Raw genomic sequence first — 22,415 nt, 5'->3', positions numbered from 1 at the left:
ATAATAATTCATAAACTGAAAGAGTGTTTGTCAGCTTGCACCAGACAAAACATTTATCTGCATGTTCCCAAAGTTTGTATAAATGTCTGTGTACTGACAGCTTAATCAGTGAGTCTTGAACAAATGGCTAACCTATCAATGTGGCCAAACTCTATGTTGCTATAGTAATAGTTACCTCTAGAATTATCACTGCCATCAATCCCATAATTACACCACACTTCATCCATCTCTGAGGCACCATCAGCGTTGTGATGTATATGGATGAAAAAGAGAATTACACTTTTTTTCCCATCTATTCAGTCTTTTAATCTTTTAGTATTTTATTGTTTTTTACTTTCTTGCTTTCAAACTTGAAGGGCCATAAAAGGTTTAAAAACTAAATGCTTCAGTAAATAAAAAAAGCTTTTAAGTTTTTGATCAGCAGCTGCAGAATTCAAGAACTGACATTCACGCAAAAATAAATAAATACTGAGAACCAAATCTCTTAGACAAAAAGAGTGTATAGAAAACTGTGTCAGATCAACTTAGTGAATTTATAATAATTCGGTAAGAAAGCAGCATGATAATCAGTCTGTCTCAGAGCTTTCATCAAGAAATAGAAACTCACTGTGTTTAGATAACAAGGTTTCTAAGAAAAAACAGCAGCAGTCAAATTACTAATAAGATTGAAAGTTGGTGTAGTGCAGTAACATTTGTTTAAGTGGTATCAGGTCTGTGTTTTTGCGTGTTGTAAACAAGTTTGGGAGCTACTGGTGTTGTGAACAAGCTAACCTGGTTAATGTGTAGCGTGTCGGACTGTGCTTTTTTTATGTTACTAAAAATTGTTGGGCATTAGCGTAGTCACAGTTACTTTTTTTTTAGCGTTATCATTGCAAAAAGGTTGGGAGTTAGCGTAGTCACATTAACTTTTGTTTACCGTTAGCGTTGTTTTTTACGTTTTGCAAAAAATCTGGGCCTTAGCATAGTCAGAGTATTGTTTTAGTGTGTTGGAAACAAGGTTGGGAGTTACAGTTGATGTGATTATGCTAACATGGCTAACACTTCTAATGTGGCTAATGTGTAGATTATTTAGTTACAGTGAACACAGTTAATCAAGTTTGAGTGACTGATGCCCCCATATTTGACTCTCTTACCTTTATATAACATAAGTTCTAAAATAGACTTTTCATTTACTTATAATGTTATAATCAAATGTGCCCTATAGTGCTAAAAATATGGTACTTTTTAGATTGACCACAAAGAAATAAACAAATAAATAAATAAATCAGATGAAAAAAAGTTCTTTTCGGCATAATCTCTTAATAGATTTAACAAACCACAGTGTTTAAGTGTCAGTAAAGGTTTTATTTTGCATGAGGAATCATGGAGAATCTGTTGGCAACTGTTAAATCTGCAAAATACCAAGTCCAAGTGAGCGCCCCAGAAACTGCAGGTAGATTTGATCCAGCTTCCCTGCAGGGCAATAACTCACCTGCCAATGTCATATATCTGCCAAGAAATTGTCATTTATCTTTGCGGTCAATAATTTGAAAAGTTTAGCCACCACATTTACCCATAGGTGGACAGTAAAATAATGTTGGTAAGCCATGTAAAAAAGCAGCTATAATATTATTTTTTACCAACCTGGCATTTAAACCCCTTTCCATATCAATGTTAGAGCAGTCGGCCAGAGCAGGACTTCCTGCTGGTCATGCGCTGGTGAGGCTGCATTTAGAGTTCATGGTTGTTTAGCGTGCTATTCTTTTGTTTGTGCTCTAGGTTGTCAATTCTTCAGGGTATTATCAGGCCTTTAAAGGCTAAATACTCAATTTTAGTCATCTAACTGCATCATACCTGTTAGATACTTGACGTATAATAGACTGTGTTCATGGTTTTAGAGCTTTTTGTTGAAAAGCTCTTACTGTGGTGTAACTGGGTTGATAAAAGCTGCAATTACAGACCATGACAGTCAAAATCAATAGACTAAATAAGTATATAAAAAACCTTTTAAGGTGAAGAGATGGGTGCAGTTAGGATCAAGTTTAGTGAGTGTTGTATTTATTATGGGTCAAGTGTAGAGACTCTTTCACTGCTTTGGGATATGAAGGTAAAGAAAAGGCAGTTTAGCACTTTTTTGACAAAAAATTAAAGCATATTTCTGCATACCAATCTGTGTAACATCCACAAAACTGCTTATTTTGAGTTATTTAGCATCAAAATAGTAATTTTTACGACAACAAAGTATCTAAAGTTCATGCAAACAAAATATGTTTCTTTAAGAAAAAAAAGGGGGCTAATATATTACTTCCCGCATCTAAAGCAACCAATTAAAGGAACAAAATCACAAATCACCTTCAAAAAAACTTGTTACAGAAGAACTATTTAAAAAATACAATGAATAAACCATGTCGCCTAAATCCAGGTACCCAAACTTAAAGAGAAGACTCAAACTTGCCAGTGACTAAACTGAAAAACAACTGAACATAAATATTTAAATAGTTAAAATAAGCTGCAAAACTAAATCATCCAATGTGTTTATCTGCTTTTGTGTCACAGCATCATGTTATGGTTTTAAATAAAATGACACAAACACAACATCACTAAATATTGGAATATAAAGTTGTTTTTTTTCATCGTAAGATAACATCTCTAAATAGTTGTCCTTACTACACTGAATTCTGCCTAAGATTTGTGTCTCTATGCATAATCTGCTTTGTTGGAGGGAAAAAAAAACACATTCAAGATCTATATTGCAAGTTTGCTGCCTTCTCAGCACGATGGCCTTTGTGCTTATTGAATTGTCTCCGCAGCAGGGCCTTAGCTTTAATCTTTCATACAGCAACAGCTGCTGAAGCATACGGAGGTCCCCTAAAACTTACCTGCTCCAGATTATCTCCCTGGCCCCTCACCACAGCCAGGCGGCATAAGGAGCACAAGAGGGGTGGCGAGTGTAATAGAAAATAAAATGGAATCATGGGAACGGGTTTTCGGGCCAGATTTAGACACAACAGAACACCGGTGTGCAGAATTTAGTGGTACTATACAAACATAAAAGGTATGTATTATACAAGCCATGGTCATTGACTAATTACCTAATTTTCCTGAATTTTGGTCAAAAGGCCAAAGACCACCTTATAATCTGTAGCACCACACGGGTTAAGGTTTTATATACGGTTAAGTGTTACTGTAAATATACGAACGTGGCCAACCTGTAGTGGTGTCAGACTGATTGAGAGCTAGCATAGCAACAGTAACATTTGCTTTAGTTTTGTTAGGATGTTTTTTACGAGTTCCAAACAAGTTTGGGTAGGTTACACGCTAATATGCGCTAATATGCTAAAGCGGCTAGCGTGTAGCAGTGTCTGACTGTGTTTTTTACTCGTTACTAACAAGGTTGGCATAGTCACAGTTTTATTTGTTTTAGCGTTATCAGCCTGTTTTTTTTTTTTATGAGATACAAATAAGCAACTCTAAACACTAAAGCGTCTAACATGTAACAGAGCCATTTTTTTTTTTTTACTGGTTACTAACAAGGTTGGTACTTAGCGTTGTTACAATAAAGTTCTTTTTAGGTTCATCAGTCTGCTTTTTTTTTACAAGTTACAAACAAGTTTGGGTGTTACAGGTATTGTGAATATGCTAATGAGGCTAACGTTTCTACCGTGGTTACTGTGAAGAGTGTCGGACTGGGTTTTTTTTTGCGTTTTTAACAAGGCTGGGAGTTAGCATAGTCAGTAATGTTTGTTTTAGAGTCATCAGTCAGTTTTTTCTGAGTTGGAAACAGTGTTTCAGTGTTGGACTGTGTTTTTACTTGCTACTAACAAGGTTGGAAGTTAGCGTAGTCACAATAAAATGTGCTTTTGCGTCATCAGTCTGTTTTTTAGGAGTTTCAAACAAGATGGCATGTTACGGATGTTGTGAATATGCTAGTAGCCAACATGTAGTGATGCCAGGCTGTATTTTTTTTTCACATTTTAAACAATTCTTGAAGTTAGTGTAATCACAGTATCGTTTTAGTGTCGTCAGTTATTTTTTTAAACAAGTTGCCGGCAAGGTTGTGTGTTATTGTTAATACACTAAAGAGGCTAACATATAGCTGTGTTGAACTGTGCTTTTAACAAGTCTAACAAGACTGGGAGTTAGCATAGTGACAGTAAAATTTGTTTTAGCATTATCAGTCTGTTTTAAGTAGTTGCAAACAAGATTGGGTGTTATAGGCATTGTGCGTATGCTAACGTGGCTAACATGTAGCATATCCAAATCAAGTTCCAGAGCAGGGGTCAGAAACCCTGTACCCCGAGGGCTACCACACTGCTTGTTTTGCAGCCAACCTTGCTTCAGTAGATGCTGATTAGCTGGACTGACTGAACACACCTGATCCAGGTGAGCAGCAATTACTGAAGCAGGGTGAGCTGCAAAACAAGAAGAGCGGTAGCCCTCCAGGAACAGGGTTGGTGACCCCTGTTCTAGAGTTACTGTGGATCCAGTTAATGAAGTCAGACCAACTCATCTCTGACTCTTTTCTTACTTGCGTGAGACGAGGGTTATGTTACTCCTTATATATAGCAGGAATTCAAAAGTAGATCATTCATTGATGGTTATACTCTGGTGTGCCCTAAATTTTGGAAAATATATTAATCAAAATAAGATTCAGTAATTTAAAAAAAAAAAAAAAAAGAACAACATTGACTAAAATAACAAGCTATGATGTTACATGCACTTCCAAATAACTGCAACATATTAACTGTTGTCATAATAAGATAACTTTAAAGTACTGTCATTATAACATGATATCATGATATCATCAGTCAGGAGGCTAGGAATATTTTTTTATACCACCAACTCCCACCAAGCATTCTGGACATTTAGCTCAACAGTTGGTAAAATGGATACTGGAGTCTGGTAGCTATGTTTTAGGGAAATACATAAGACTGCATGCTATCCAAGAATGAGCTAGAGTGTTCCTAAATATTTGCAAAATATCGTGGGGAGTGTGGAAATATGAAGTTGAAGTGGTTCCAAGAGCTCGGCTTGAAAAACAAACTTCACTTTGTTAGATTTCTGTAGCACATATCCTGTCATAATCTCTTATTTTGGTAGAGGACATAAAAGAATAGTAAAAGATGATCATTTTGCTCATTAGTGATGCCCTGGTGCTTACAAAGGGCACGGGAACATTAAAATTAATGTTATGTTCTAGGATTTCCTGATTCAGATGCAAGATGCACAAAAAAATAAGACAAAAAGAAGCTTTAGGTGATGGCAACCATTCACCCAAGGGAGATTCAGCAGCGCTCAAATGCTTTACTCTGATCTGACAAGTAAAAAGACTCAAGGGTATCCTCTATTACCCTCTTTATGGTAAACAGAAATGATGTGAAGTCATCAAGCAGTTTCATTACACCTTATCTAGACGATCACAAAAAAAAAAAAGTCCGACTTTGATCATAGTGTTGAGTCATGTTACAGATCTTTATTTTTTTTTTACAAGATGGCCAAACTGGCTCTGCTAACAAACTGCCTAAGGACCAAATAGATTGACCAAAGGACATTGGGAATGATTGATGACATCATTAATGTGGCACATAGTGGTCCAATGGCCCTCGTTCTGGTTGGAGCTTTTAATGGGAACACACACATACACAAAACACTCTCACAGTCACTTAGTAAAGTTCTTGTAAAGCGCTTGCATTTGTCAGCGTTCCCCTTCGTCTTCCCCTCTGCTATTAGAAATCAACGTTGTGTGTGTGGGTACCTGTGTATGTGTGAATCTGGCTGACATATACCAGCTTTCATTGAGTCAGTATATTGAAGCAGATCAACCAAACTCCCCTGGTGTTCACACACACACACACTAGAGACACACACACCAATGGACACGCACAGACAGAGGGAAAGAGTTGGCTCAGTGGCCTTGCCATCTGTCCATTAATCAAGGTGCCACATGGACCCCTTTCTTTCTGTCTCCACTCTCGCATAAAGTGTTATAGCAGTTGAAAAGCCACATCCCAGTTTGATTGACATTTCTTTAGTTTATTCCCTTTTGGTTGTTTATTTATTCATTTTTATCTCATCAAGTGATGTGACTACACCTTTTAAAATAGTGTTTTTCCATCTCTTTGTGTTGACACGACTGTCACAATAAAGATCTTTAGAGTACATTTTATTTGTTCACTTTATCCTTTATGTTCCAAGCGACACATTTAACCTTATCAAAGCGTTTTGGCAGAGGTGTCCCTTCAGTTAGTAAACTGGCATGATGCTTCCTGCCAGATTGCCTCACTCTCAATGGTATTTAAAAAATTCCCTGTTAGCTTTGGGTTGGTTAGATGTAAAGGTCAAAACTGAGCTGTACATAAACTCAGACTTCCACCTACTTCACTTTAATTCAACAAAACGAGAAGAAGAAAGTTAAATAAAAACATTGTCATACAGAGTACACAATTATATCTTATGTATTAACTAATATGATGTTTCCTTACCTGATAACTGGTGAACTATATAGACTCCTATGCAAAAAGGAGATCCATTCAGAGAACTAAAGCTGCTTCCACTGGAATCAAAATTACATATTTGTTTTTGCAGCTGTTTTTTTTTTTTTTTAAATGTGGAGTATAAATTAAAAACACTGGCACTTAGACTAAAAAGGGACAGCTTGGCTTTTCATATGGATGCCGCCCCTTTTGTTGTTGGATTGCACCATTTTGAAAAGATAACTGGTAGTTCCACACATACAGCTGTTTGAGCTATTGCAGTAGCTCAATGGTGTTTTTACCACGTTAAAAACAAGTATATGCACTTTCTGATTGGAAAAAAGTGTTTAATCAAACGATACATTTAGTTTTGTTTTACTCGTTTATGATGAAAAGAAAGTTATTTCAAGTTAGATTGAATAGACAAACTTTTTGCTTCTCTAGTCTATCCTATAGATCTTAAAAAATCAAGTTACACAAAAGTAGTGCTACATACACACCAGGTGTGTGTTCAAGAACGCACTGTTCACAGAGGAGTGTTGCTACCCGATACTAGTGCATGTACCTACAGTTGGACGAGGATTGGTCCGAAATGACAAATTCTGCTCCAGGCTTATTCTTTCACAGCCTTATTATGATATATGAAAGATTGTTGTATAATTCTGGCCAGGTAAAGAGCACAATTGTTAATTTCTCTTTCGTGATCAGGTATTCAGTGAATTAAAAAGTACCCATATGTCACTACCAGTGACAAGCAGTCAGGAGAGGCAGGTGAGGTTGTGCCTCCCATGTGAAATGTAGTCTAAAAATGCATAAATTAAATAAAACAATTTTTTTTAAATTAAAAATCAAATATTATTTTTTAGACATGTCTATTCTATGATTACCTTTTTCTGTGTGGGTTTTTAACATTTCTTTGGTTAAAAAAAAAGTAGTAAATTTACAAATTTCCTGTTCAAATACACGAGACAGCGGCAGGTGAGGCAACGGCACCTGTGCCTCACCTGTGCTGCACACACTGACTGGAGCTGCATGCAAATTATTAATTCTGTCTTTTCATTACCATGAAATAGGTTTTATTTTTGAATGATCTGACTTGCTTTTTTCTCGCCAACTGGAGCCAGTTTGTGACTTATTTACTGTTTTGTACCCAAGGTAGAGGGCGCTGGTGAGCCTGGGGAATGTGACTTAATAGAATTGACGCTAGCAAGTCAAGTGCATCCATCCAGTTACTCTTTCATATTGTTTAACATCATTTTCTAAATGAAGGATTACGTGTCTAAACTCTGTGGAGTCGCATCACTTGCTGTGATCTTCATTGAGACAGAGAAACTAGTAAAAATTAAGAAAGAAAAAGGAGACTTCTATGAACAGGTTATTCGTGTATTTCTTCAGAAGGAGCTACAAATGGTTTTTATAAGTAAAAGTAAGTCAATAATAACAGTTTTGGTGTTTTTTTTTCTATGCTACAGTTTGTAAACAGAAGAAAAACATTGAAATGAAATTTTAAACAACACACTTTAACTGTTGCCAATCAAATGGTACGTAAGCTACTCTGTGAGGTTCATATGTTTGTAAATCTGAGGGATGATGTCACCATCCGTGAACCTCACCGCACGTCACTGGTCACTACCAAATCAAAGTGGTCAAATTTCAACTGGTTCAAATGTGAAGGCACGTGTAATGATCTCATGTTTTGTACGTAGACCCCAGAAATGGACTTAAAAATGTGCCTGGATGCTACAGTCTTGTGCAATGTAGCCTAAAACGTGCATGTAAAAGGCCGGTATGAACGTAGCATAACAGCTGAAATGACATAATGAGATCAGATAAGGCCTTTTACACCATTATGACATCTACTAACACAGTAAATTTCTAACAATTACTGCAGCTAATACTCTCCAATGCAATGTAACCTAGTGTCTGTGGAAAATGGTATAACACATGTCTTATTGGTTGCTCTTTTTCAGTAGTTGGAGCCGGCAGCTTATTGAATATTGACACAAGTAACAGTGTAATTCCAGACATCAATAAAGTTTATTCTACTTAGAGTTTATTAGTAGTATGGAAACCTCCCTCTCTTGCCTTCTAGGTATCTTTACTATTAGAGTTTCAATATTACATTTCTGTCCCTAAGGGAATAAATGTTTTATGAATAGGTTTAAAAGGAAAAAGATCTGTTTTATTCTGTACACCATGCAGTTTCACTACAGTAAGCCACCCCTTTAAAAAGATTCCATTTTGAGACTCCAATCTTTCGTCATCTTAATTTGATCTGAGTCATTAATAGAAGTGGTTTCCTGTTTAAGACATACTTTTGGATTACACTGATATAACTGTATCAATATATTAAAAACAATATGATTAGATTTTTTTTAACAATACATTGGCACAGAGGAAATTATTGCTTATTTTAGGAGTTGAATCCCCAATGGTGGCTTTATAAAACGTATTAACTGAAAAAAAAAAAAAATGTATTTAACTATGAGGTGATATAAAAATCACCTCCAACTCATTGGATCTGGTGTTTTAAAATAAGGCTACCTGTCAGAAAGTAACAAGAGGTGCCAAGGCTGCCATATCCTAACAGGATTGGAGAGTAATAATGCCTGCATACAAAAATCTGTGCTGTAATGGCATTGTGCCTAATGGAGGTCACTCCCCCTGTGATTCTTGTTCACAAAAGAAACATACGACTGCAGTTGAAGCCAGCAGCTCCACTGTCCTTTAACCAGAGGGCAAAAGAGGATGAACTGCAGCTCGCCAGCATCTGCCCGGCTCAGGTGTCTCTGAGAAAAACTATCCCTACAGACTCCCAGGGTGCTACTTGCCCTCAGTTAGTCCTAGGTGTAACTGCCGCGTACGAGCCACTATTTTGTGAAAGATTTAGTGATTCTCCCTCTAGGCTTTATAATTTAAGGTGTGACAATTCAGTCTTTTCTCACATCTTTTCTCTCTAATCTCTAGAGTTTTTCTGCCCTTCCAGAATCCCTTCCTGTTTGATTGTCTTGTGTACATCTAAGTCATTATATGCAAGAGACTAAAGTATGCCATTTCCCCCCTTCTTTTTTTTAAACACTCGGTGGCGTACACACAGGCAACCCACGGTCAGTGAATACTGAGTGTCACGGGTGAGGAATGTGTGTGTCCAGCCACACTCTGAAGCCCAGTCAAGGAAGACAAGATGAATGACTTTGGCATTTAAAATGACAGAAGACCCTTCTCCCTGCGTCCGTGTAACTGCATCTGTGTGCATTTTGTAATTTTGAGCCTACCTCTCAGCAGGTAAATAAAATTGAAATTCTGGAGACTCTTTTGGTAACATGCAGCAGGTGTGAGTGCAGATAGATTTAATGGGAGCTTAAAGCTACGTTCACACCGCCCGGAGCAAAATGTGTTTAAGTAGGTACTTCAAATGAAGGGACTATGTATTTGTGTGTTTCCACATTCAAAACTATCGCATACACAAGTTTCTACAACCGTTTTTTTGGTTCTACGTACAGAACGAGCGACCGTGTTCCCAGTTAAATCAAGAAGTTTGACCAATTAGAGACTTGGACTTGGTAGTGACTTATGGGTAGTTTTCTTTTCAATTTCAATCATGGAAGTGGCAACTGTGTAAAATTGACGACAGAGGAGAAATTAATAATTATGGTTTGTGCCTGGCCAGAATTATCGCATCAAGCCTCTTCTACCTGTAGGCGGCAGACGTCCACTCGTAAAAATAAGAAAAAGAAGAAGAGCTCCTCTCCGCTTGTCCAGTAGGAACACCATATGCTAAACCTGCTCTCAGGACTCACATTTAGCGCCTTTTTAAATACCAACAAGTCGTCCCAAATTGACGTATCATTAAGGACTCCTCCACGTCAGTTTTTGATGTTTTTAGTTTCCCCTACTTGTCGATTTTTGACATGCTGGCTGTTCCCATTAAATCCGGGGTTCCCATTCTCCAAGCCACGAACCAAAACCGGTCCAGTACTGGGATGTGGAGTGCACCAGTACCCTAACCCAGTACTGGTACCCTAATCTAAACATGCTACCGGTTCACGTCCAGGCCCTGTCTGCATCTGGTTCAGGTCCGGTACCGCATCTGGTACCATGTTTGGAGCCTGGTTAAGCTTAGGGTACCATTACCTGGTTAGGGTACTGGTACCGGCCGCGTTGGTACCGGATTAAGCTTGGGGTACCAGTACCGGGTTAGGGTACCAGTACCGGCTGCGTCCTAAGGACAAGTTCATGTGCGGCAACGCATACCTCGCGTACTGATGGTTGTGGAAAAAAAAGACAAGTTGGGGACACCCAAAAGGTCTAAAAGTGACGTGGAGTGATCCTTAACCAAATATCAAAATTAGACAAGTTGGGAATGATAATGTGTTGTATCTGCAAGTCACATGGGCGGTTTGATAATATATTTTGCTCATTTTAAAAAGGAATCATCTTCAACCCAACACATAAAGACAAAACATTGTGGCATTATTTTACAATGGGGCAAAAGGGCCGGTATGCTTGAATAGTTCATCATCTCCTTGTCTGTTTTGTGTTTTCCCCTGACATGTCTTTTGCTATGGTGATAATAGGAAAGATAGCATATCAAACCTTTGCAGACTGGTCTGTGGTCACTCCAGGCTGCGAAAACTTCTGCCACTCTCTGGCAGCTGATGGATTTGCTGCCTTGAAGTACATAGTCCTCTCCACAGCTGAACTGCACTATGCTGCCAATGCTGCACCAAATCACAAAGAAATATACAGGCAGTAAAACAAAAACCATATCAAACTTTGCTTTTATTAATCATATGACAGTTTAAAGAAAAACGGTCAATTTGTACCTGAAATCACTGCCATGTCGTCTTCCATTCTCTGGCTCTCCTGGATCTGGGCATGAATTAGATGCTTGTCTCACACCCCCTTCATTTACTACACAGAGACAGACAGGCGGACAGCCAGGACAGAGAGATTAGACTCAGAGACTAACAGTAAAAACAGCAACATGTATGATGTGTGCACGATGCTACAACTGCATTTGTATTTCTGTTTGTTATTTATGGGGGGAAAAATGTGTTTCCTAGCATTCTGCATATATTTACATCTACAGTCAATAGTTTTCAAATTGAAGACAAATACAAAGTGTTCGCTCACACAGAAGAAATGGCTACAAATACTATATGACAAAGGCATCCTGGACAGTTTGCCAGTCCAGTAAAATGGGCACACAAAGACAGACAACAACACACTCACATTCAGACCTAAGGGATAGCTTAGAATCAATTTAGAAACTGAAGTGCCTGGAGAAAACCCACACATGCATGAGGAGAACATACAAACTCCACCCAGAAAAAAAAAAACATTCAGAATTTGAACTAAAGCCTTCTCACTGTTAGGTGAAAGTGTTAGAATCCAAAAGTTCATCAGCTTGTTTTCTTTTTCTTGTAAAGTTCTAGTTTATGACAGAGTCGCACAGTTTTACATGTACTGAGATGAATAAATAATGATCCACTTTGCTCGGCTTTATTAAGAAACCTCATTGAAGCTTTTCTTAACAAAACACCCAATAGTCTATTTTGTGTTTAATACTTTACATTTTAAGAAGTTTGAATCACTTCGAACAGTAGGGTTAATTGTCTGATGAACCAAAAAGCGTGTTTTATTTTCTGTGAATGCAGATAAATAATGGCATAAAGTAACCAATTGGGTTTCTAAGTTACTGTATATAAGTAAAAAGGTTACAACTACACACTTTTTTTAAAATTCAAAACAACTATTTTCAGTCACCTGAATGTTGTTTATGACAACATTTGAACTGGATGACAATATTTTTTAACCCTTTTTCATGTGTGGGTGTGTGTTTTATTTTTATATATATATTTGTTCTACTGTATTTTCCGCACTATGGGGTGTACCGGAGGCGCAACACTTATTTTTTAATTTATGTCATACATAAGGCACGCTGAAATGAAAGGTGCATTAAGACAAAAGAGTCATATATTATAGTCTGTAATGATGTATCAATTCAGTCAAGTCACGATTTGATTCACAGTTTTAAAGTCACGATTTCAATTTTTTTCCAATTTCTTTTTATACAATAAATTAAAGGTATTTTTAGGTCAAGTTTTTTTACACTACACAGAAAGGATTAAATACAGATAAACAATTATATATAACATTGAAATGATCACAAATCTTTTCATAGTCGGTTCATGTTGTGCTCCACGTGTGAACAGAGTCGTGAAAACACAAAACCCTGGAGCAACATTTAGGGGATTTGCACCATTTTGACTTTTTGCTCCAAGGTTCCCCCTATTGTAGGTGGTGGAGGAGTGCTAATGAACAGTACAAATACAATAGTTTCTCCTCCCCGTGTGAGCGTGCTGTGGATACCACCTGCTGACCGCACGTTTGTAAACCCGCTTCTTGAACGCAGCACTGATGTGGAAGTACCTTGAACCGGGTTGAACATTCAGTGTGCGCTCAGTGCGTGCCCGATTTGTGCGACCTGACTTAAAAACTTGCGTAGCAACAAGTGCTCACACGTGCTCCATGCGCAGACGCCAGAAATTCTGGTGTGCGGGCTTTTGCAATGACTTTTCATCAAAAGTGTCAACTTGATTGCGCGGCCGTTGTGTAAGCACTTACTCAAACACACAGGTGTGCACACACTCACATTTGTTCCAGCATGGAAAGCTGTCACATCGATTTTTAAATTTTCTGCATCGATAAATATGTTAACGAGTTTGAATCTTTTTTTTCAATGATTCCCAAAGAATTGTTACATTCTTAATAGTCTGTCAGGCACGAAGACTTAATTAATTGCGTTAACAGTTATTCTAGAACTTGTTTGTAACATGCTGCACATTAGCCACATTATGAGCGTTAGCCGGGTTAGCGTATTCATAATACCTGTAACTCCCAATTTTGTTAGCACGTGTCATTAAAAACGTGTCAAATTTTGTCAAAACAAACGTTACTGTGACTACCATAACTCCCAACCTTGCTAGTAACACGTAAAAAAAAAAAAAAACACATTCCAACACTGTTAGAGGGGTTAGCCACATTAGCGTATTCATAATACCTGTAACTCCAACCATGTTTGCAAAATCTAAAATAACAGACTAATAAAGCTTAAGTAAAAATTACTGTGACTATGCTAACTCTTGACCGAGTTAATATGACTTAAAAAAATAAAAAAAAAAACACATTCCAACTCTGCTACACATTAGCTGTGTTAGTTAGCCACGTTAGCGTATTCATAACTCCTGTCTTGTTTGCAACATGGGAAAAAACAGACTGGTTTGGCTAAATAACAAATTACTGTGACTACCCTTACTCCTAACCTCGTTACTAACGCTTAAAAAAAAGAAAACAATATTAAAACGGCGCTACATGTTAGCGTATTTATAGTAACACCAAACAAACAGATTGATACAGTGCTGTGTATCTCTTAAAATAGCTTCAACGTCAATAATCACATTCAGAATCCTTATATGAGGGGCTTTGAATTATGATGTTCAGTATCATTTTTTTTTAAAACAATTAAGGCTTTTAAGTGCTCCTCATAGTGCGGAAAATGTGGTAAATCTTTTGAGGTGACTTTACAACAATTTAAATTACATTTTAAAGCTTGTAAACATTTTTTTAACCTAAAAAATCTTATATTTAAATAATTTTCAATATGTTTTCCTTTCATTATTAATGATAATATTTCAGTCATGATCAATGTGAGTATTTATTTTATAAGTTGCCAAAAATTGTAACAAATAAGCAATAAACTGACTAAAACCATAATGTCAAACGTTATTCCAGTCTGAAATCAGATGGCATCAAATTGTGCAACAAGACACGGGCAGGGCAATAGCTCTGCTTGTTTCTGCTTTCACACGAACATCTTCTCACCCACGCTGTCTAGGCTATCTGGCCAACATGCAAGTACATGTTTATGCCGTATCAACAAACCCAGCAGGAGGCTGGAGCTCGCATGTGTGCGAGTGTGTGTGTGTGTGTGTACGGGCTTGTATTTATTAGAGTATGTAGTTTGTTGCTTTGTTGGAGCGGCTAATTTGGCCATCTGGACTATTAACACTATAACAGAGGGACTGGTTACATTATCAGTATATTGTGTTTACACGTGTCACACAAAATACACAAATAATTATCTAGAAAATGCACACAAACATGTATATATTCTTTTAAAAAAAGAACAGCTATACAGACAGACAGACAGTCTTTGTGCTTGACTGAAGAGTTAAGCCTGTCAGAGCAAAGCAAAGTGTGTTTTGAATCAAGCGGAGCAAGACAAATTAACATATTCACATCTGTAGAATCAAACCTCAATCATGACTCTTCAACCTGTCAGCAAATGTGATGAATCTGTGATGCGTTGTGCCTCTGCTGTTTCTTTTTTTTTCCCTCTCAGGCATTGTTTTTCTGTCAGCATAGTTCAGAGTGTCTCACACATGTTTACCATCATGCAAACACAGGCAAAATCAAGAAAAACAAGCAAAAGTATCAGGGATGGTTTGCTGTGCATCATTACGAAGCATACAGACATAACAATAAGCGTCACATATCATTGTGCTTTGGCTTGCATTGTCTTTGCGGGGTTCTCTGACAAACAGATGCATGATCTTGGGTGACCATAAATATTAATGCAAATGTTCTGTACAGACGTCGTGCACATATGGCATAAAGTAATCTGAATCTTTACATGACTAAACATCCCTGTTAGTTGTTGGATCGATGATGAAACTGCAATTTTTAATTTATGTGTATAAATTGTAAGCTAATAGCAATAAACAGCTCAAGTAATTGGATAATGATTTATTGTGTTGTAGTATTTCTGTCATCACCTACAAAAAGGGGTATGCAAAAGAAACAAATGCTGAGTCATGATTGTTTGGTTTGCACAAAAGTTATTTATACATCAATACTATGTTGGATTTGCTCAGCAACTGTCCAGAACATAGTAAATATCAATTGAAGCCATAGCAAAAAAAAGATGGGATCTTCAAAACATGTCATAACTACAAAAAACAGTTGAGTTTTTATTTAAGAGAAGGTACAAAATAATCATTTAACCTTCAAGAAATCGCTCCAGAAATGGTTTTATACACACTAACTGTTTTTTTAATTAAAAATTCAATATCTCTCTGAGAATTGCTGATGCTTTTTGTGAGCATGCTCCCGAGGCTGTTGAAAAGGATTTCACAAAAGGTGACAAATTTTACAACTGAATTGCATTCCTGCACCAGATGTCAAGGAAGTTCTCAACACCTTTCAGGTTAATTGATGCTTTTAGCTGTTGTCACATGTTAGAAGTAACTAGGAAAACCTTGTTGTACCCTGAAGTCCAACTTAATGTTTATCTCCTCAGAAACTACACAAAAGGACAATGGAGAATGTAACTGCCCTCACTGTTCCACCTGGTGGCTGTTTTAGTCACATGCACCCATGAGGGGGTTAACATGTACAGGTGCTGTGGGTTTCCAGGTCCATGGAAGGTCGTAGACAGGAGTATCTGCATCTTACCGCACAGGTAAGTCTTTGGTGGAATCGAAACTCTTCTCCTGACGCCTAATTCACACTGGATGCAGAAGCGCTGCAGTCCTCTGAGGAAGACTCGCGCCGTGTAGGGGATCGTTTTGGCATCTGCTCTATTTTGTGCGCGAGCTGCGAGTGATCCGCGTCGATTCTCGCAGGAAGTTACATCAAGATAGATGAGAAAATCCGGTTTATTTTCAAAAAATAACCAATTTTTCACTATTAAACACCCCGATTGACAAATGCAATCATGTTCTTGTATCTAAACAGACTGTAGAGATTAAAATAAACATATAATAACAACCCACACACACACAAACAGACAAACACACACGTAGTGCGCCGACTCCGGAGCGGTGTGTGGGGCTGGGTTTTGGGCGTAAAAAAACAACAAGAGAAAGATAGAGAGCAGTTCTTAAACATGGGGTAATATTTTTAGGTTATTAATTTACCCACGAAGGCAAAAACAAAAAAGCTCTAGCAGAAGCGCCTGTCGACTGTCGTGGAAAAATACGAGTCTGGAGTGAACTGCAGGAGAGATCGGACACAGCGCGCACTCCGCTCCGCGCAGCTTTGTGGCGTTTCCGCATCCAATGTGAACCGGGCGTAACCCTACGGCCTCCAATTGGAGGGGCATTTGAAGTGTCAGAAATATATTTTTTACGGGCTAGCCCTCACAGCGGAGGGCTCTGCTTCAGGAGAAGTGCTTTTCTTTATGTGGGTGTGCTCTGATGCGATTTTCAACAATCGACAACATGTAGTAAATAGACAAAAGAGAAATCTAAATCAAATCAATCTTTGGAGGGATTCCCTTTTACCTTCGAAATAGCAACAATTCTTCAAGGAATATTTTTTAAAGGAACTACGCGGGTATGATATTTCAAACATCTTCGAGAACTAACCACATATCTTTAGTTGAAGTAGGCTTTTTCACATCATTCTATCTTTTTCTATAATCCCTAACATATTCGATGATGTTGAGCACTTCCAGTACTTTTTGTTTTCCTTAATAATCTAGAAAATTCTGGATGATGGCCTGTGGCAGAATAACTTCGGAGCTGATCGTACTCCTCTCGTGCGGTATTGCATGATGGATACATTTCTTCCTGTATTTCTTAGCACTGAGTCTCCATCTCAGTTTTCCACCATGCAGCCCTGGATGTTCAAGAAGCCTCCACCATGCCTTGTAATCGCCGACTAACTATTGTACCGCTCTCCAAAACTTTGATGAACAAACTGCCTTCTGCTGCAGCCAAATATTTCTAAATTTTAATTCTGCAGTCCAGATCACCTGCTGCCATTTTCCTACACTCCAGTTCCAATATTTTTTGTGTGAACTTCAGTCACTTGGCATGGTTTTCAAATTGGAGGTATGGCTTTTTGGCTGCACCTCGTCCATGAAAACCACTTCCACCAGACAATGGATGGGTTTATCTGGGTCCCACTGGTTTCTGCTAAGTTCTAAGGTGTTAGAACTTCTGAACGTCTTCCATTTTTGAAGGCTAACAAGCCTGAAGTGTCTTTCATCTGTTAGGTTCAGTTTCTTTGGCAAATCATTGGATCTACACACCTCAACATTGCCCGTTTCTCTAAAAGAAAAGCCTTTCTGATGTAGTACAACTCCTGTCTTGTTTGGCTGTTCCTCGCCCAGTTTTAGGGTTCTTACACCACTGTTTGGCCAAATCCAAATTCATTCCCTATTGGTCCTCCCTATTGCTGCAATTGTAAGGGCATTGTCTGATCTTGTTTTTTTAAGGGGGAATCATAGTGGGATTCTCTCCGCCAGTGAGGTGATCCATGTAGTGCTTGTCATGTGGAGGAGAAGCACATTTCTTTTCGTGGGTGTGCACTGAAGTGCAGACGTTTACATGTAAATGTAAGTAATGACTTGTTGCTTTAGCATGAAGTTACAAAACAAATGTTATGTATTTTCCAAGCTCTGGCAGCAATGCGCTAATGTAGATGACAGGCGACTGCTCTTGACGTCAGTATTTGTAGACCCGGATTTTCCATATCTCTCCACTTAGATGAATAAAGTAGAGATTAGTGATGGGTCATACTCAAAAGCATCGATTCCAAGAATCACTGCCTGGTAGGTAGTCAAAATGATGGGAGCTGATCCTTAACTTTTTTATTTATTTTTGACGTGGAGATATATGGCTGGACTAGTCTGTTACTGTGTTAGCAGACAAGCTTCCATGAACATATTTGTGAGGATTAATCTAAATCCAAAATATTCTGTTAAATTCTGTATTCAGTATTTGAGCAAGTTGTGGAAATGTCTTTTAATTTTTCTAAACATTATCAGAAAGAGAGAGAAAAAAAACCCTTTACCAATTAGTTTTAAATATTTTAGATGTAAAAAAATGAATTTTGCTTTAAATAACTGTTTCAACTTCTATCTCACAAATTTAAAGAAAATTAAAGAGTAAACCGAAGCAGAACATGTGTTCTCTTGTCATGCTCTGCAATGATCAGGAGATATGTGTAATATATATGAATAGTAGTAAAGTGAAACTTGGAGCTGCATAAATAAAGATAATAAGGAAAGAGGGAGACGTTGTGGTGATTGAACAGCATTTAACGCTACATTCCCTCATCCCTGAAAAGCCAGAAGCAAGCCAAAGCAAACAATGATTATGCTTATCAGAGTAAGCCATGATTAAATATTTCAAAGCAAACAATAGAGAGGCAAGCACCATGACCTACCTATACGTACACAAACAGAAAAAAAAATAGAAAACAGCCAAGTAGAATGCAAAAGCAGTCCTTTTGCAAAGACCTTGATGTTTTAACACATTTGTGCATTTTAATAAATTACAACTACTGATAATTTTCCCACATTTTTGGACAAAGTGTGTCAGTAAACTGATTTAAATTTCGCTGCTTTTGTTTTGTTTTCAAAGAGGCACAAATGTGTTGAACCTAAAGGTCTTTGTAACTGACAAAGGTGATGAAGCAAAAACAAAAATCATAAGTCAAACCAAGCTGTCACACGTTAGTTCATAAGTCAAAGGTATAGTGGGGTGTGAACTCACATATTGAAAACTTGTTGCTGGAGTCTTTGCCAGGAAATAATTTAACGCCCCGTGATTTAAAATCTACTGATCGCTTCACTGCAGAAGAGAATAGAATACAGAAAAGAGCAGGAAAATCAGAGAACAGATTTAATAAAGTGGAGAAAATAGACCTAGCAAATCAGTTTTATTCAAATGCCAAATTCTCCTCCCTCACAACGCTGGGAGAGAGAAAACAGCAAAGCATAAAAGCAAATTACTAAGAAAAAGGCAAAGTAAATGTTAAAATGCTTGGAACGGACAGCATGAGGGACGAAGACACAATGAGGGGAAGAAAAGCAGCAGACAGAGGAGAGAAATTTTGAAGAAAAGCATAAAAAAAAACCTTCCATATCAGTACAGTTCAGGGTTTTCAATCATGTGAATCTTTCTCTCTCTTTGTCTTTTCGACACATGCACAAAATGCTGGGATGCTCTGCTGGAAGCCCCATCATATTCCGAACAAAAGCTGGGGGAGGAAATTGCAGTTTTAATCAAATAACTAAGAAGCAGCTCTGTAATCAAAGCACTCGGATAATGGAGCGTTAGGAAATAAATGGTTGGATGGAGTAAATCAAAGACAAGAGGCAGCAAACTGGTGGGAGTAATCCCTGTCAGTGTGACCTCCGTTTTCTAACACGGGTGTCAACTTTTCATTAAAAGTTTGTGTTTATGCATGTTGGAATGTTGCAGTTCTATCGTATTTTCCACACTATAGGGTGTACCGCCTGATTGACACTGGTCCATCTGCAGTGTGTCTCCATTGTGTTATATTGACAAAAAAAACAGAACATCATGTCTGTGTGTGATGTTCACATTTAAACTTCATGAAGAAATTTTATTTCAGTCCATTGGCGCATCAATTTCGCAGCAAAAAAACTTTCGAAATAAAAATGTATGAAATTTTATGTTATATTTAAGGTGGTGTGCCTACGCCACAACGCATCACCACGGATAACACTGGCATTAATTTTGGCTATAGACTACAAAAGTTTAATTTTAATCATTTATGACCCAAAACCTGCATGTTACGAGGGACTCAGTGAATAAGGGAAGAGTATGCAGCCTGATTACCAAAGTTTTTGGAGATGGGGTACCGATCAGAAATGCAAGAAAGACAATGTAAAGTAACTGATGGTCGTGAGACAGACTCTTCACACAATGCAAGGGAGACGCCCCGCAGATGGACCAGTGTAAATGTGGCGGAAGGAGCACGATCCGTGATTGGCCTATAAACACATCTTATATTAGGCTCACTGAACAGCTACTACACCTGTTAGAAGCGTTATCCCTGTTAGCGTATTCATAAAAACCTATAATTCTCAACCTTACGGCACATAAGATAATCGACTGATACCGCTCAAACAAACGCTGCTACAACTATGCTAACTGGTAACACACAAAAAACACAGTACGACACCGCTACATGTTAGCCTCGTAAGCTATTTACAATAACACCCAACCTTGTTTGAAACCCATAAAGAAACAGACTGATACTGCTAAAACAATCATTACTGTGATGATGCTAACTCCCAACTTTTCCAAGTAACATCTAAAAAAAAAAAAAATACAACAAAGCGACATGTTAGCTTCCTAAAAGACTTACAATAAATCTCAACCTTGTTTACAAGACACAGAGAGTCTGATACAGCTAAAACAAACATTACTTTGACCATGCTAATTTTAAACCTTGCTAGTAACATGTAAAAAACAGTAGGCCTTCAACACGCTACGTTAGCCTCCTTAGCATATTTATAATAACTCCCAACCTTTTTATTGCAAGCCTTAAAAAACAGACCCATACCACTAAACCAATCATTACTGCGACCATGCTAATTTCAAACCTTGTTAGTAACACATAAAAAAAGCAAAAACAGAGTCTCATACTGCTACACGTTAGGTGCATTAATGTTTTTACAACACCCAACCACACATTTTCACCTCTAAAACTCGCTTTAGTAAGCACAACCAGGATACAACTGGGGCTTTTAGAAGAAAAAAAAGGTTTTCAAGTGCTCCTTATAGTATGGAAAATACAGTAACTTGAAATTCTCAACATAGAACTTAAGAAATCTTTAATAAAAATGACTGTAAACACTAAAAAAATATGCAAGAAGAGCCCCTTTTAACATAAACAAACCACACTCTATTGAACTTAATTTGACTCCACAAAAGTTATTTATATTTTATGCTCCACTGTCAGATTTGGTCATGCATTACCGACATAAACAATGAAAACACAAGTACATAATAATTAATGAGACAGTAACAGTATCATTCTAATGAATGTGTGACAGAATGGCTGTCAGATCTCCTTTATGATGGTAACAAAGAATGTTGACAAATTGCAGAAAAGTGAATGTTCTTTAATTATCCTGATGTTTCAATGTTTCTGCACAGACAACATACCAGACATACTGTACATGTGTTTTATGTAACAATTATCACCATGTTACAGGGCCTCCACATGCATCTCTGACTACTTACCATGTTGATAAATGAGCGCTAACTTTCAATTTGCTCACTTCATATCAGCTCTATACAAATTGTTTTCAGTATGAAATTTCTATGTTAATAGCCAGTAATTAAGTGAGATGAAACAAAACAAATCTGTAGCAGCATTGTTACAGTGCCACGCCTGTAGAGTACTTTAGTGGAATAGAAGGAACCACACACAAAATAAGGCTCAGAAATAGTAAGAACAATAACAATATTTAAAAATGTTATATGGCTTTCAAAAAAATAGAAGATTTTTTTTTGTGGTTGTGTTAATTTTATTAGTTTGAAATACAACAGAATGTGAAAAAATATATACTGAAATGCATCTAGTATTTTAATTATTTCTTCAATTTCTTGATGTTACATAATGGGAAAAAGTTCTATTGGACTCAAATCCATAAATATGTGCTCCAGACTTTGAGAAAGTTGTTGAGCAATAAAGTTTAGGTAGTTGAAGAACAGCTTTGATCTATTTTAAGAGTGTTCCTAGTGTTCTATGTATTATTTCGATGCTGTCAACATTTTAGATTGATACAAGTATCACCTACTGAAATATCGCAATATATATCGCCAAATCGGTTTTCCCTACACCCCTAGTTACCACCCCTCGCACCCCCCAGCTTAGATTAATGGTGTAACAAAAATAGCGAGCAAGTTTGGAGCTATCCAGTTTTGGGTCTTCTGCCAGCTCAAATGAGGGAAAACAAAGATGGATATTGTTGTCTTCAAGTAGAGCTTTATACATGTCCTCAATGATCAGAAAATACCACAAGAACATGCCAAAAACACAAAAAAACACACTTTAAATCCAAGTGAATCTTTAAAAAAATGGTAAAAATTCAACAGCTTTTGAAACGTAACATGAGTTTGCTATGAA

General features: G+C 37.4%; 1 protein-coding gene across 1 annotated transcript in view; it reads right to left on the bottom strand.

The window, feature by feature from the left end:
• Positions 1 to 22,415, bottom strand: part of csmd3b (CUB and Sushi multiple domains 3b) — a gene marked incomplete in the record, with an annotated part of 423,353 nt that overhangs the window by 149,025 nt on the left and 251,913 nt on the right. The window contains 3 exon segments of the mRNA XM_024295326.2: positions 11,049 to 11,173; positions 11,279 to 11,366; positions 19,022 to 19,099. Of these exon segments, the coding sequence (XP_024151094.1) occupies positions 11,049 to 11,173; positions 11,279 to 11,366; positions 19,022 to 19,099 (291 nt within the window).

The sequence above is a fragment of the Oryzias melastigma genome, linkage group LG11 (genome assembly GCF_002922805.2).
Source record: "Oryzias melastigma strain HK-1 linkage group LG11, ASM292280v2, whole genome shotgun sequence".
In the NCBI taxonomy this organism is placed as follows: Eukaryota; Metazoa; Chordata; class Actinopteri; order Beloniformes; family Adrianichthyidae; genus Oryzias; species Oryzias melastigma.
This window is presented reverse-complemented; position numbering and strand designations above follow the sequence as displayed.